Genomic DNA, 13,985 nt, shown 5'->3' on the forward strand with positions numbered 1-13,985 from the left:
ATCGCCGTTCCTGAGCCGGTTCCTGGAACACAACCTAACAAGTGAGGGTCGCAAAAGTTGGCCGCATGAGACGTGGCATGCGAGTTCCTGTGTCGCTGCCACCAAATCATCATCATCCTCTTCGCGTTTCGTTTCGTTTCGTTCCGTTCCGTTTTCTTTCAGTAAATGCCACTCTTTTGTTTTTTCTTACGACTGACTATTGACAGCCGAGTTTTGCCAGGTCAGGTCATGCCATGTCGTTGCTGACAGCCTGCTACGAGCCCAACACTACCATGACCCTCATGCGTGGCTGATTAGTTCTCACCCATCCTAAGCCTTTTGTGTTTCATATGGTTGGTTGTACATCCATCACGATATTGACTGTTTGATATTACAATGCTATCGCCGTGTAGGGTTGTATTCTACTTCATGCTGCATAAAACAGACCATGCCAATTCTGGGATCACTATATTACATCTTTGTTTGCCTCATAAGCCACCAACGATGTGCACCACGTACTCTTACTCATGCTTCGGCTATGGGGCTCAATCCGAGTATAGGGTAATCATCGCTTGATATCATCCACATCCACGGTCTTTCTTCTCTATAAAGATCAGAGTGAAAATTGTGTCATGTCACATTGTGTTACAGTACGTTAGACGCCACTTGATCTAGGATTGTTCGAAGCCCGCAATTATTCGGAGGCGTTAATCTGATTCCTGTTACATATAATTCCTTGTACAACTGATCATTGCTTGTTTTGTTTAGTGATGAATGACTCGTCAAGCCACGCACAAACGATCTTCCTCCCCTTCCCCAGGCTATTCCCGAGAGTAGTTCAAGCCACAAACCTGCAACGCCATGAATAAATGTCGTCAAGCTTTATACTTGTGTTTCAAGATTCAATGCTGGATACAGTAGTAGTAAGAGGCGGTGAGTCCACTCCTTTCAAGGGTTGATTCATATTATTAATCTAAGGTACCTAGGGTAGATAACTCCAAAGGACAGAGCAATTGTTTTCACAGTCAGGAACCACAGTGAAGCTTCAGGTGCATTCTATACATATGATAACTATCACCTCTTCCTTCAATCTTCCCATGTAAAGTGCTTACTTGATGCAGTATGGGTTGGTGATGTTGTATTCCAACGGAATAAATATAGAAACTCACGGGGTAGGTACATTGCTAGACCTATCAACTATTATATCTACAAAGAGGAATAGAGAAAACACATAAGCAACTTGGCCTATTATGTCCATCCAATAGCAGAGCCAGTTAACTACTGCTGAACTATACTTATAATTCAGTTCCCAACCAATTGCTGACTGCATGTGGATCTAAGGGGACTAACCACCCATCTCCCCCGTCTCGAACAGGAGTTCCTTGAGTCTCTCCTGAGTCACAAGTCTCATCCCAAGTCTCTCCTGGATCATCAGGTCGTCTGCAGGTGTCTCCCGAGTTCTCCTCGTTGGGACCTGCAGACCAAGACTCCAGACTAGGTGACGATTCTGAGTAAGATGAGCCACGTACTTGCAGCATGGTGCACTCGAACCATGCCTCCTCAGCTCTGAGCAGACGTTCCTGACAGTGCTTAAGCTCGGTATACATACCGAGATCCCTAAGGAAGTCCAAGACGTCGTATGTGCACTCGCGAGATACGTCGTCCTGGGAGAGTTTGCCAATGACACGCATCAGCTGTGAAGGGTCAGCATCTCGTGCCCACTCGAGCATACGACACTGAATCTTGATCCAGGTGACGATCCACTCAGCATCGAGGCTGCCGGTTACGAGCCGAGACTCGACAGTGCCGTGAGTCTCCTTTCCCACCAAGGGCGCTATCTCATATGTCAACTGGCCATTCCACTTGTAACTGTAGTATTTCTCTTCAGTTATGTTGTTACACATGAGATGTGCGACCTGATGTACACCCACGTCGCAGGCCAGAAGCTCGGTGACTCCTCTCCAAGCAACCTTTGATGCTTTCAATAAGTCATCATCGCCATCACCTTCGTCATAGTCCGTTTCATAAACGGCTGATTGGATCTCCGCTTGCCTTGACACAGCCTTCCTTTTCTTTTGTTGCTCGTCTAGCAAAGGCATGCCTTGAGATGACCTACGAGAAGTGATGGACTGGGAGGCTGGAAAATCGAGCTGCGGAGGTAGATCACCGCGGGTACTGTTAGATTCATCATCTAGACGTTTAGCCTTGCCCTCGCTGATGAAATTACTGACGTGGTACATGTCGGGAGCTTCTCGTCGAACTCCTTTGGCCTTCCTTGGCCGATCGAAAGGTCTACCGTCTTCGCGCTCGTAGTCGGAACCATCACTTTCGCACTCAGGTTCCGGGAATGTTCCATCGTCTTCATTCTCGTGGGCTTCGCGAATATGTCCGATCATTGCCACGTTAGAAGCAATAGGATCCTCTCCGAGCTTCCTCGCCCGTGAAATATATCGAGGTATGAAATTCAGCCCATTGACTTCTCGCCGTGCCATATCTGCAGTCATGTTGCGACTCAACTCAACACCAGTAAAGCGCCGGATAGACTTGGAGTAACGAGCAAAACTTCGCGCCGGGGAATGGAGAGTAGATAGCACCGGGTCGGATGCCCACTTGAGGGCCGCGTAGTTTCTCGATCCATGCATGTCCATCTGATGGGGCCCATTGCGGACATGAACGTGGAAACCACACGTAGTGTTGACCCGGACACGTAAGTTATCAGTCAAAAGCCTAACAACCACTGACACGAGCTGGTATGCTTCATCACAGGCATACATCGGTGGGCTTGCTATCTCCACCGCATCCCACGTATAAACCTCGTTCTTCCACTCTGTTCCAGGCTCTGACACTGAGCCGTCTGTCGTGACGATCTATGGATATTCCTTCCTTTCACTTGTATGTGCGACGGAATTCTCTTGTACCGTCATTGCACAGAATTCATGATCTCGTAGCAATTCTCAAACTGCTGTTACGCCATCATGGTGGCCAGTGGCTGGTGCAAGGCCAGGGATGCTATCGTCTGCTTCAACTTCCCTTGGATTCACAGCCACCAGGAATTCTAGCTCGAATCCGAAGCTAACGCGTGGGGGCCGAATATAGTTGTCTTCGTGCTTATGGTCCGTCTCTTTGGCACTGCAAGGCTCCATCTTGCCTTTCTGCTTGGAAGGGAATTGATTCCCAGTATTGGTAGTAATGTTTTGCTTCCCCATGTTGAAATATGGTCTTTATGTTTGCGTGATCAACAGAGAGCTTGCTCTATTGTTCCAGAGTTATCAAAATGTATAATGCTTCAATCTTTCGACTTTCGATAGCAGATCACTTGGGCTGCTCGAGACTGATCGACCAGGGGATGACATTGGCTCTTTATATATACATGACTTGAGACACTTCGGCCCCTGCCCATTAGTCGTTAGCATGCTACCCAGGCGACATGTTCAAAACATACAGTTGTCATCTTCGGCAGCTCCGAAGAAGCACACTCTCGAGTCGAGAGAACATCCCGGCAATTCATTGTACAATCACACAAAGGATTGACGCAATACCCATAGTCCAAGCGGTTATCAAAGAGCTCAAGGTCAAGCCATTGTTTCTTTGTCTTGTTCAAAGTGATCGAGTTTTCCTACTCCTTTCGCCTCTTGCTATGAACGTATTGAATTATAAAGCATAAACAAATAACCGCCACCCTCGCCAGTGCACCTCTCTGTCGTCCCTATGAAAGGCACACAGCACCCCCGGTCCTTCAACCCGTCAGTCGGTACGCCGAAGCGTGTCATTACCTCATCCAAGCTTTAACAAAGCTACATCGTTGGGTCTTATACTCATCAAAAGGTATCGCATTGCACGTCGAAAAGGTGTACTGTAAAATAAAATGGGCAAGAGAAGTGAAGAACGGTGCACAGGATAGGCTCTGGCCGTCTACTCATCGGCAACGGGTGGCACGTGATGGGGGCCAGGATATTGCTGCTGATGCAGCACCCCATGCTTAAACCTCCTACACTTAGATCAGGTAGGCCATCATGCCGAGAGCCACAGCGGCGGCCGCACCCCTGCCCGCCGGCGCCATGGTAGGGGCAGCGAAAGCATCGGATGACGTCGATGTCACGGACGCAGCAGTGCCAGTAGCTTCCGATGAGGCACGAGTGGCGGATGTAGTAGCAGTGTCGGTAGCAGTGCTGGAAGTATCGTCGTCATCGTCGCTAACCACGTCCTTAGGGGGGCTCTGCTTGGCGCATTTGTCTTCGATCTTGGAAGTGCATTCCTTCTGACCAGACTGGCTGCCAGTGTTCTGCGAAATGCACTGGCTGAAAAGCTCCTCGCAAATGAAGGTAGGCATGGTCTGGGTGTAGTACTGGAGGCCGGGGGTCGAGCTGTTAGAGGAGCAAGTGCATTCCCACTTGAGATCGTTCTTGATGGAGTGTTAGCATCCCCCAAGCTGATGAGAAAGTGATTTGAACGGTACCACATACCTCGGTACATTTGTTTTCGTTTGTGTCGTCCTTGCAAAGAGCATCACAGGTGTTCTGCTGGGCACCACACCAGGAAGCTGTGAAATATTAGCACGCCAGCGAACAATGGTAAGTTTTCTATTTTCAGAACGTACATCGGGTAGCGAGATCTACACTGTTGGGGTCAATCGTCATGTCAAGGGAGCTCTTATAGTTCTGGACAGTCGTCTGGGCCGAGACGGCCGAGAAGGCCATAGCGAGGAGGGCAAAAGATGAACGCATCGTGAAAAATGTTTGGGTAGAGTGTTTATGGATCTATTGTGAAACGATTATTGTGATGAAGGCGATGGAATAAGTGAAATGATGAATCGATGTTTTGCGACAAGTTGATTGCAAGTGGAAGAATTGAGGTTGAAATCCTTCTTATGCTTTGGGTCAAGAGGGTCTTTTGATGCAAACGGAACGCGGAAGGAAGAGAGGAGAAAGACGAGGCGGAGAGTAGGTTTTAAACTACAGGAAAGAAACAACCAGCAACAGAGTTTGGGTAGGTAGGTGCGGATAGTAGCTAAACAGGCTAACTTTCTGTGTTCCTTGGCTTTGGGTTTGTCTGGGCAGGTGCCGTCGCTTGCGACTGGCCTCGGTTTGATTACCTTGCTCGCCTTAGACAAGACCGTGCTTCCAGACTCAGTTGGGTAGCTGGCTAGGCTGGGGAGGTACCTTGGGCCTCTCTGTAGACGTAAACACTGGAAAACAACACTGAAATCGATGGAACTGGAACTGGAACTCGGCCCCGGCATGAAGTGTGCCCACAAGCCGTAACCGATGAGAATCTCCATCTCGGGCAAGTCGATGGGCTATCTGGCCAATAGAATATCCTCCTGGTGGCATCCGCCATTGACTTCGCTGCAAAACTCTCCCCGTCTCTCAACAAGGGAAAAATGCACAGGCACAGCTCGGCTAGAGGTCGCATCGTACCCACACCTTCCCTGTCTTAGCCACTTACCACTCACACCATCTTGACCCTAGTCGAGCTTGGCCAGCGCCATTTCCGTTTTAGTCGCAATGGCTACTACTCAACCACCATGATTTTCCATGTCCCCAAGGTAGGAGCCAGAGCTTGAGAACTCATCCAAGGAAAGCTGCGCCTTCGCCGCCTCCCCTATTGACGATCGAGATGTCTTTCATCCTCTCCGGGTAAAATCCCGTCTCGCATGGAGTGACAAGGCCCAGGCAAGCGGCTGGGACCGAACAAGTGGGACACAATCAGCAATCAATTGTCACTCACTCATGGGTGACCAGGATCTTCTCATGCACGTTGACGGGCACTAGATTGAGCTCTCGATATCGCGCTAGATTCCAGCGGTGTCCAGTTCCAGTTCCAGTCTCACTCTCGCCATCACTCATTCTCAGTCCAATACGTACTCAAAGTCTCCAAGCACATGGGTTCCCCAGCAACTACATGGAAGGTATCCGTATACATACTGGGAAAATATAGCGGCCTTCAGGATCGAGCACCTGAGAAAGGTTCTTGTTAGTGAATAGCCTAAAGACTCGGCGTTCCCCTCCAATATATGGTGCTGAATCCAAAATTTGGACTTTGTGTTACCAGCAATTTTCATAATCGTCAGATATCTGTGACTTGGGTTTCGTCGGTTCTCGCAGGTGAGCAAAAAGTCCGCCCAGCATCTAAAGATTGCAGGCCCATATATGAGACGAGCCAATGAGTTCGGACGTTTTGCATCACCATTGTCTCTGATTTCTGGCACGGACCATCATGTTACTGGTCTACCATATCACTGTATTTTGCGGTGCTCGCAGCAGAAACAAGCACAGGAGCAGAAGCATGATTGTTTCTCAACACGGAGTAGTCTACACACTTCAAGATTCTATCTCTGCTACAGCTGCGACAGAGGGGGTTGGCTGGGCAATGTTTACTTGGCGAGAGGCTGGTTTTGCTGCGCGACTAAAAGAAATGGAGACTGATCTGCCCAGACGCGCTATTCCGGAACAAACGGGAAAAGGCAGAGGCAATTTTCATTATCATGTCACTTGCTCATGGAGAAAGAAATTCGCCAAGATGCGACTCTTGCTCTAACGGGGTCACGGCATTTCAGCGCCGATGGTTGTATCAGACACTCGGACCTTTTGTTCGTGTCGGGTAGGTTATCTCCATCCACCATGTCTATCTATACATACTTTCATTTACAGCCCTTGCATGCTATTTCTTTAAATTATGATACAGGAGTTTCGAAGTGGTTTTGGGAGTCGAATCCCTTTGTCAGTAAAGAAACCTCATGTCCGTTTTATCGGTTTTCGGTAATTTCGAGACTCTTCACATCTGGCAGAGAAGTAAAATGCCCCGTAATTGTATTTTGTTTTCCCCTCTCGCTTTTCACTGAAGAAGCAGCTCAACAAGCATAGTGACAAGTGGATGATAAAAGACTTGGTTAGCGCAATTCCTTATCCACCCTTGGTCCGCATTCCCTTGTCCCTTGTCTCGTCCCATGTAAAGTGCGTCACTCCATTATCCCCGTCACGAACTAATCTGGCCATTTTTCCTACCCTGTTCGGGTGTCAACAGGCTGTTTTCTTCTTGAAGTCACTGGCAGTCTGTGTATGGAGTTGATCTGGAGTTGGTTTGTCTTGGCCAGGTTAAGGGGCCACGACCTGGGAAGTCCACATCGTTCATTGATTATCAATTTCCCACGATGAAACCGAGGCCGGCTTTCAGACGAGGCCTTGTTGACAAGCTTGTGTCAGTTTTCACCAATGAGAAACTTCACTAGCACCCCAGACAGATCAACTCAGCGCCACGTACTTCGTACAGAGTACAGTATCTGTGGCTGCTGTCGTATGTAAGTTGCCCATCAGGGAGGGCATGGCTTCTTGGTTTGGAATTCACCTTGGCGGCATAGAAATATTCAGGACTATGACCCAGCGAGGTTATATGGCTGTGGAGATATCATTCCCTACGAGTCGAATCTTCAGTTGTTGGCTACTAAGTACCATTTTACCGGCGAGAGGAGAGAACGGTCAGAGGCTAGATGATTCGAATCCTATCTGTGACCATCAATTTGGTACCACGGCTACCGTAGGAGGTGGCTTTCTTTTGCCTTTGCTCCTGGCAGCTGGAGCTCTTTGGTTGACCAGCCTCAGGGAGGAAAGAAAACTCAAGACCTTGACCCTAAGTGATAAAAATACTCAGATAAATATAGCCTAAGCTTAGGGGACTCTTTGCTAAGTTTATTTTGACACCTTATATCAAGGTTCAGTGTTTTCTTGTCCTCCGAGGGGCCAGCCTCTCATACTCTTATCACGAGGGCTCTTGCTGTTGGCACTCGTTGAGCTAGGGGGGAGCGCGGACGTTGCCCAGGCTTGCAGAGCTCTGGACTCTTTTAGCGCCCCTGCAGCCACATCGCGGATGGCTAACGTTACTAGCCAGCCGCCTTCAAACTTCACCTCTCCTCAACTGCTACCAAGGGGGCCGTTCCGGCGTTGTCATCGACCTACGCGTACAGCATATGACAAGAGTAGATTTGAGTTGAACTGGCTCTCACACGGCTGGAACCAATGGCTTCATGTTTGTTCCAGTTTATGTCTGCCGATATTCCGTAAAAGCAATACTCCTTTTCTAAGGGCACAACATGGTGCCGTTTTTTCCGTCTCGATCAGAGAGTAATCACGGTCTTATATGAGTATCTCGTTGCATTCCCTAGCAGCTCGGCACGATTTTCCGAGTCCCATGTGGTTTTCTGCCATATCTAAGACAACACAAATGTTCGTCATCATGGAACATTCGTAACACCAACTTTCGAGTCTTCGGCTTTCAGAGGGTTCAACTAGGCTCGTTGTTACCCCTTTTTGTGAAGAGTTTTGGGCTTGCTTTGGGTTGGAGGATTGTTCGTCCCTACTGCTCGACAAATTCAACTGACTTCCTGGATTTTTATTCCAACATTAGGTACTGTCATATCCCCTTAGCTACCTATATCGTTGATAACACACCTCCACCGCCCAGCTGCTCCTGGGCCACGAATGAGACTCTTCCATTCTTCATCACAAGATGTTTCAAGGAGACATAAGATGAAAGAACTGGGTAAGGTAGGAGCTGGCGTTTCTATCAACTGGAGAGGACATAGGAAAATCACTTTCAGATGGTAGAGGTAGTTGGATCTAGGGTAGCTAACTTCATTAGCGCTCTACCAAATGTAAAGCCTGGAATCAGTGGGGGTGGAGAGCTCCCCTGGCGGCATCAAGTAACGCGGTCGGGTCCCTGCATGATGATCTCAGCTCCTGAACTCCATTGGCTGATTGCCCAACCTTACAACTCCAACTTCAACTACCTACCTCCTGGGTACTCACGGCCCTTAGTACGTGTGTCTGACGCTCTTTGCCCCTACGATACAGGCTTGCTGAGCTATGTTAGACAAAAATAAGGGCCTTTAATGCAACTCTCGAATGAACTCTGAAGCCGCATAGTAGCGCTCGATGCACATCAACTGCTGCTGACCCCTCTAATTCCTCCCCTACCCGCAATCAGCCAACTCTATTCGCAGAACCACACAAGACATTGTTTATCATGAATCGCCTACCGCGCGAACTGATCGATGCGATACTTCAGCAATGTATCGAATATGGCCCCAAGAATGCAGTCCTCGATCTTCGGCTCGTTTGCCGCGTCTTCGACCAGATTCTTAAGCCGTTCGCATGCCGGACTCTGGACCTGGAATTCTCGCGCCTGAGCAAGACAAGCGGTATAGAACATCCACAAATAGACGCACTCCAGACGATAGGCTATCATTGCAAGAGCCTATATATTGACCTGATGGTTCTGAGAGATGACCGTGAGTATTCGACCCGGGGCCCGCGCATGTGTGGTGGCTAAATGATCATTGCCAGTGGAAGTCGAGTTCCTTGATACCGTATTTGCACGAGTTCCGTCCATGGCGGACTTTTGTCAAACACTACACAAAAAGTACTGCATGAATGAAACATCCTTCACGGAGACGGATTACTACGAGAAGGTCGAGGAGATGCTATTCTATTGCCGTGACGTTGACCGTCTACGACTTAACCTCCCCTTTCAGCTCGTCGGCCGCCATTGTAACGCCGCCACGATGATCCTGGCCAACACACTGAAAGCCTTTGCGCAGCGACCCGAGGAAGACTCAGCAAAGCTCAATACACTTGTCGTAGAGAATGTGACTGATGTAGCCATACGTCACCTCTGGATGAACCCGATCGATGTGATGAACATCATGAAAGTTTTGGAGGTATTGGAACACCTCGTCTTGACGTTACGGCGACACGAGAACGAGCCCATAACCGCGGGACTATTCGGATCCTGCCTTTGGAACCTTGTGGAGAATGCGGGAGAGCTCAAGAGTCTCTGCTTGGTAGGGATGGACCACGATGATCGCCCACCACGAGGTCTGAAACAGACGAAATTCTGGCAGATGCCTGTCGACGAGTGGCGTGCAAAGTCACTACCGGCGCCTAGTGTCATACACTCCAATCTCACATGCTTGGAGCTCAAGCGGATCGAGTTGTGCCCAGAGGTATTTGTCCGTACTGCGGAGAATTTTGGAACCACACTTCGAGAGCTTTATTTGAACGAAGTATATCTGAAGGTTGAGCAATCGCGCGACTGGAACGAGGATTCTAAGAAAATCCTTTGGGTCGGTATGCCCAACCAACGTCCAGGGGATGACTGCCATTGGATTGCTATGGCGCTGAGATGTGCAACACCACATCTGAGAATCTGCCGAGCATCCTTCTTGGCCTACGACCATTACATGCTCGAAGATATGCCCACACAGCCAGAGTTTGACCTTATTGACCCTTGTGGTCTTGGTCGAAGCATCTCCCAGCGCTTTGTTGAAGTGGTCATGGGAATTCGCCAACCTACGCCTCTCACTAAAGATGCAGTCGAATACCTTCCTGCGGACGCTCTGTTTGACAATCTTCTTAACAACCTGCTCCCACGGAATCGTGCACTGGGGGTGGTTGAATACGATACTAATGCGTACCAGACGGCTGTCGCAAACTCAACGTCAGAGTGGCAACGCAGCATCGACGGCGTATTCCCAAATTGCAACTCCAACACTCTTGATGAGTTACATTTTATCGCCGAGACAGCATGTGAAGGCATGAGTGAGATACACCGGCGTCGCAACGAGTGGTCTGCCGAGAATAGTATGGCAAACGAGTTCACGGAAAACTTGTTTAATATCCCACCTTCTGACGATGAACATATTTAATGATGATTCGGGGGCACCCATGTCACGACGAGATACCACGACCCATTGGCTATAGACTACCTTGAGAAATCGAAATAATATTCTTCAGGTAGCTTGTCATTCAAGCCTCAATAACAGAGAGATGCGATTTGCATCAGTCTTGACCATAGCCGCTATATAAAATGCCAACCCAGGGGGGGGGGGGGGGGGCTTAAATGAAGCACGCCCCTATCTTTTTATTTGCTTTTAGACCATCCTCAAACAAAGGAAATAAATCTCATAAGGTGTCATCATAGATCATCTTCTTCTAAATAAACGAAAACCGAATGGGAAAAACCATTAGGACATGCGCCTAGGAGCCGTTGACGCCATTGCCGTTACCGTTGAAACCGTTGGTCTTGACCGCGGATGTAGCCTTCTCGAGGGCTTGGAGAACGTCATTGGTGAGGTCCTGGGCGTCCTCAACACCGCAGCTGATGCGAACAAGGTCGTCGAAAATACCGACAGCCTCACGCTGATCTCGAGGGATACCAGCATGAGTCATGCTGCTGGGAACTTCGACCAGACTCTCAACACCACCGAGACTCTCGGCGAGAGTGAAGATCTTTGTCACCTGGCAGAAACGCTCAGCGGCAGCGTGACCGCCTTGGATGCGGAATGAGAGCATGCCGCCACCCAGACCATCACGATGCTGCTTCTTGGCGATATGTCGGTGAGGGTGAGAGTCAAGACCGGGGTAGTTGACGGCAATGACTAGAGGAGAAGCCTCGAGAGCTCGAGCCACGGCGTCGGCGTTGCGGCTGGCCTCACGAGCTCGCAGATGCAGAGTCTTCAGACCACGGTGAGCAAGCCAGGAGTCAAATGCTGAGGGCACCGCGCCAATGGCGTTCTGAAGGAAGCTTAGACGGTTCTTGAGCTCGTCGCTGTTGAAAGCAGCAACACCCATGACGACATCACTGTGACCGTTGATGTACTTGGTAACACTGTGGACAACGATGTCGGCACCGAAATCGAGCGGATTCTGGACGTAAGGAGACAGGAAGGTGTTGTCAACAACGACGAGGACGCCGTGCTTGTGGGCCTCAGAAACAACAGCTCGGACATCGACAAGGCGCAGGGTTGGATTGCTAGGACTCTCGATCCAGATCAGACGGGTATCGGGAGTAATGTGCTCACTGATATCGACCTCGATCTCTGGTGTGAAGGTCACCTTGACGCCGTGGGCCTTTGCGACCTGAGTGAAGTATCGGTGGGTACCTCCGTAGACATCGGATACGGAGATGACATGGCTGCCGGCAGCGAGACTCTGGAGGATAGTGGCGGTGGTGGCGGAACCGGAAGAGAAGGCGAGGGCGTACTTGGCGTGCTCGAGAGCAGCGACAGCGGTCTCGAAGTTGGTACGGTTGGGGTTGGCGGATCGGGAGTACTCATACTCGCCAACAGGCTTGCCAACGGCGGACTGAGCAAATGTGGTCGACAGAGAGATGGACTCAATCACGGCGCCGGTAGCGGGGTCATGTGGAGCGCCGGCGTGGACGGCGAGAGTACCGAAGCTGTGGACGGGGGACGGAGGGCGAGGTGGGGTGGCCACAGGGTCCGAATTGAGAGGAGCAGCCGACATTGTAGCTGAGGGTTGACTGAGGGTGTGAAAGAGGGAGAGGTGTATAATTGAGCCTCGATAGGGTCTAGAGATACGAGGCCGAAGAAAAGCTGAAGAAAATCGGCGAGTTTAGGTGAAGCAAGGAAGAGAGGTTGAGGTGGGATGGATGTTGTGACAGAGATGTTGATATAGATATAAACTCTGGGCTCTAGCGACAAGCAAGTGGAGGTCCAGGCGGGGCTGAAGGGTAAAAAAAAAAGAGGGAAAAAAGGCTTTTTTCCCCTTTTCCTGTGTTGCCCTGGTCTGTTGTGTTGTAATGTAATAGGTATGGGGAACGTGAGAGGGGACCCTTTTTATATCAGAGCTAGGTAGGTAGGTAGGTAATGTACTGGATGCAATTCTGCTGCGCCAAGTTAAGGTACAGAGAAACAAAGGGAAGCCTCGGTTTGACGCGATCCAGGGTCGAGATGATGCGCAAAAGGAGGAGGGCGTAGAGTTTAGTCCTGAAGGAGCAATGTTGTGTCGTCGATAATAAAACAGACAGAAAGTCTCAGAGGTCTAGAGCAGGTGGGTTTGGAACCTTGACGATCACGTCACAACAGCCTCTTGAGCAAGGGATCGAGAGTTTCAAGAGTCAAAAAGACAATGATGAGATGTCAACTTGTCGGGGAAATTGACTCAATAGATTAATAATGCATGGCCCAGAGAGTAAATCAACGTAAAAAGAATTAATTAGTGAGTGACTCGCGTGCCAAAAAAATATGCAACTTTGGCTGGGTTGTGTTTTTTTCGTGGTCGGGTATCGGCTCTCGGTGTATAAAGTACAGATCCAAATATCGTCGGCTTAAGGATCATTTAGACAGATTGGGATGCTGGGATTGTGGAATCATGGAAGGGTTCAGCTAAGGAAAAAAAGGGCTTTCATGATTTATATCGAATTTCCATTTCTAGCGTCTGGGTTGCACAATTGGATTAGATGAATTGACTTCTATGGCTTGTTCCATTCCAAGCATTTGTAAGTCAAATAGATACACCAGAAGGTAGAACAACGAGGCAATGGATTACACAAGACTCAATTGGTATACACCAAGTCTACTTGCCCCTCCACCCAAGTCCATCTCAACGTTGGGTGATATTTCATGTACAGCCTCGTACCCTGACCGATGGCCCGGATGGCGCCGCCTCTTGTGCCTTTCGTCATCCATTGGATGGATAGGAAGAAAGGAAAACGGCCGAAGTCCAATGCCCAAAAGTGTATGGACTGCAACTGACGGTTTGACAAGTAAATGCCTGTTTGGGTAACCTTGCGGTGTGCCCGAACTGATTCCCTTGGCCTCAATGACAAATGTGGCATGGAAAAGCTGCTTACAGAAGCAGTATCTGTATTCCATCCATGGCGATTTGGCGCCACTGCAGCAACAAAGGTCCCCTCCCTACCTGTGTCCTTGATGGCTTACATGTATCGGATTTGTATCATATTATTTCCCTGGCGCAAGGCGCGCGAATAACTTACCATTCGATGTTTTCTATTATTGCCTGTCGGGTTTGCGGCGGGCAGATGCGGTCCTTTCGGCGATGAGTGGAGGGGGGTGTTCTTGTATCCATCATTTCACCGTGAGATACAACGGAGGAAAGTCTTCAAGCGTTTTAGTCAGCCCAGCTAACAGAGAACCTTTGATCGGTGAGGCTCTGGCGCATCATGTGCTCGATGTCGTGATAGAAGGGAGA

The 13,985-nt window shown here is 49.4% G+C and overlaps 4 protein-coding genes across 4 annotated transcripts; 1 reads left to right on the plus strand and 3 right to left on the minus strand.

Annotated features, from left to right (window-relative positions):
* Positions 1–1,324: 1,324 nt before the first annotated feature.
* J7337_000712 (uncharacterized protein) lies at positions 1,325–3,122 on the minus strand (the record flags this gene model as incomplete). Its single annotated transcript, XM_044818460.1, has 3 exons — positions 1,325–1,486; positions 1,509–2,846; positions 2,940–3,122. The coding sequence occupies 3 exons, from the start codon at positions 3,120–3,122 to the stop codon at positions 1,325–1,327; spliced, it is 1,683 nt and encodes a 560-aa protein (XP_044686162.1).
* Positions 3,123–3,973: 851 nt separating this feature from the next.
* Positions 3,974–4,703, minus strand: J7337_000713 (uncharacterized protein; the record flags this gene model as incomplete). The annotated part of the gene is made up of 3 exons (XM_044818461.1): positions 3,974–4,381; positions 4,443–4,519; positions 4,577–4,703. The coding sequence occupies 3 exons, from the start codon at positions 4,701–4,703 to the stop codon at positions 3,974–3,976; spliced, it is 612 nt and encodes a 203-aa protein (XP_044686163.1).
* Positions 4,704–8,997: 4,294 nt separating this feature from the next.
* On the plus strand, positions 8,998–10,678 carry J7337_000714 (uncharacterized protein; the record flags this gene model as incomplete). Its single annotated transcript, XM_044818462.1, has 2 exons — positions 8,998–9,262; positions 9,318–10,678. 2 exons carry the CDS (start codon positions 8,998–9,000, stop codon positions 10,676–10,678), a joined length of 1,626 nt encoding a protein of 541 aa, XP_044686164.1.
* A 331-nt stretch (positions 10,679–11,009) lies between these two features.
* Positions 11,010–12,278, minus strand: CYS3 (cystathionine gamma-lyase cys3; the record flags this gene model as incomplete). Its single annotated transcript, XM_044818463.1, has 1 exon — positions 11,010–12,278. The coding sequence occupies one exon, from the start codon at positions 12,276–12,278 to the stop codon at positions 11,010–11,012; it is 1,269 nt and encodes a 422-aa protein (XP_044686165.1).
* Positions 12,279–13,985: the final 1,707 nt, after the last annotated feature.

This window comes from Fusarium musae, chromosome 1 (genome assembly GCF_019915245.1).
Source record: "Fusarium musae strain F31 chromosome 1, whole genome shotgun sequence".
NCBI classification, from domain to species: domain Eukaryota; kingdom Fungi; phylum Ascomycota; class Sordariomycetes; order Hypocreales; family Nectriaceae; genus Fusarium; species Fusarium musae.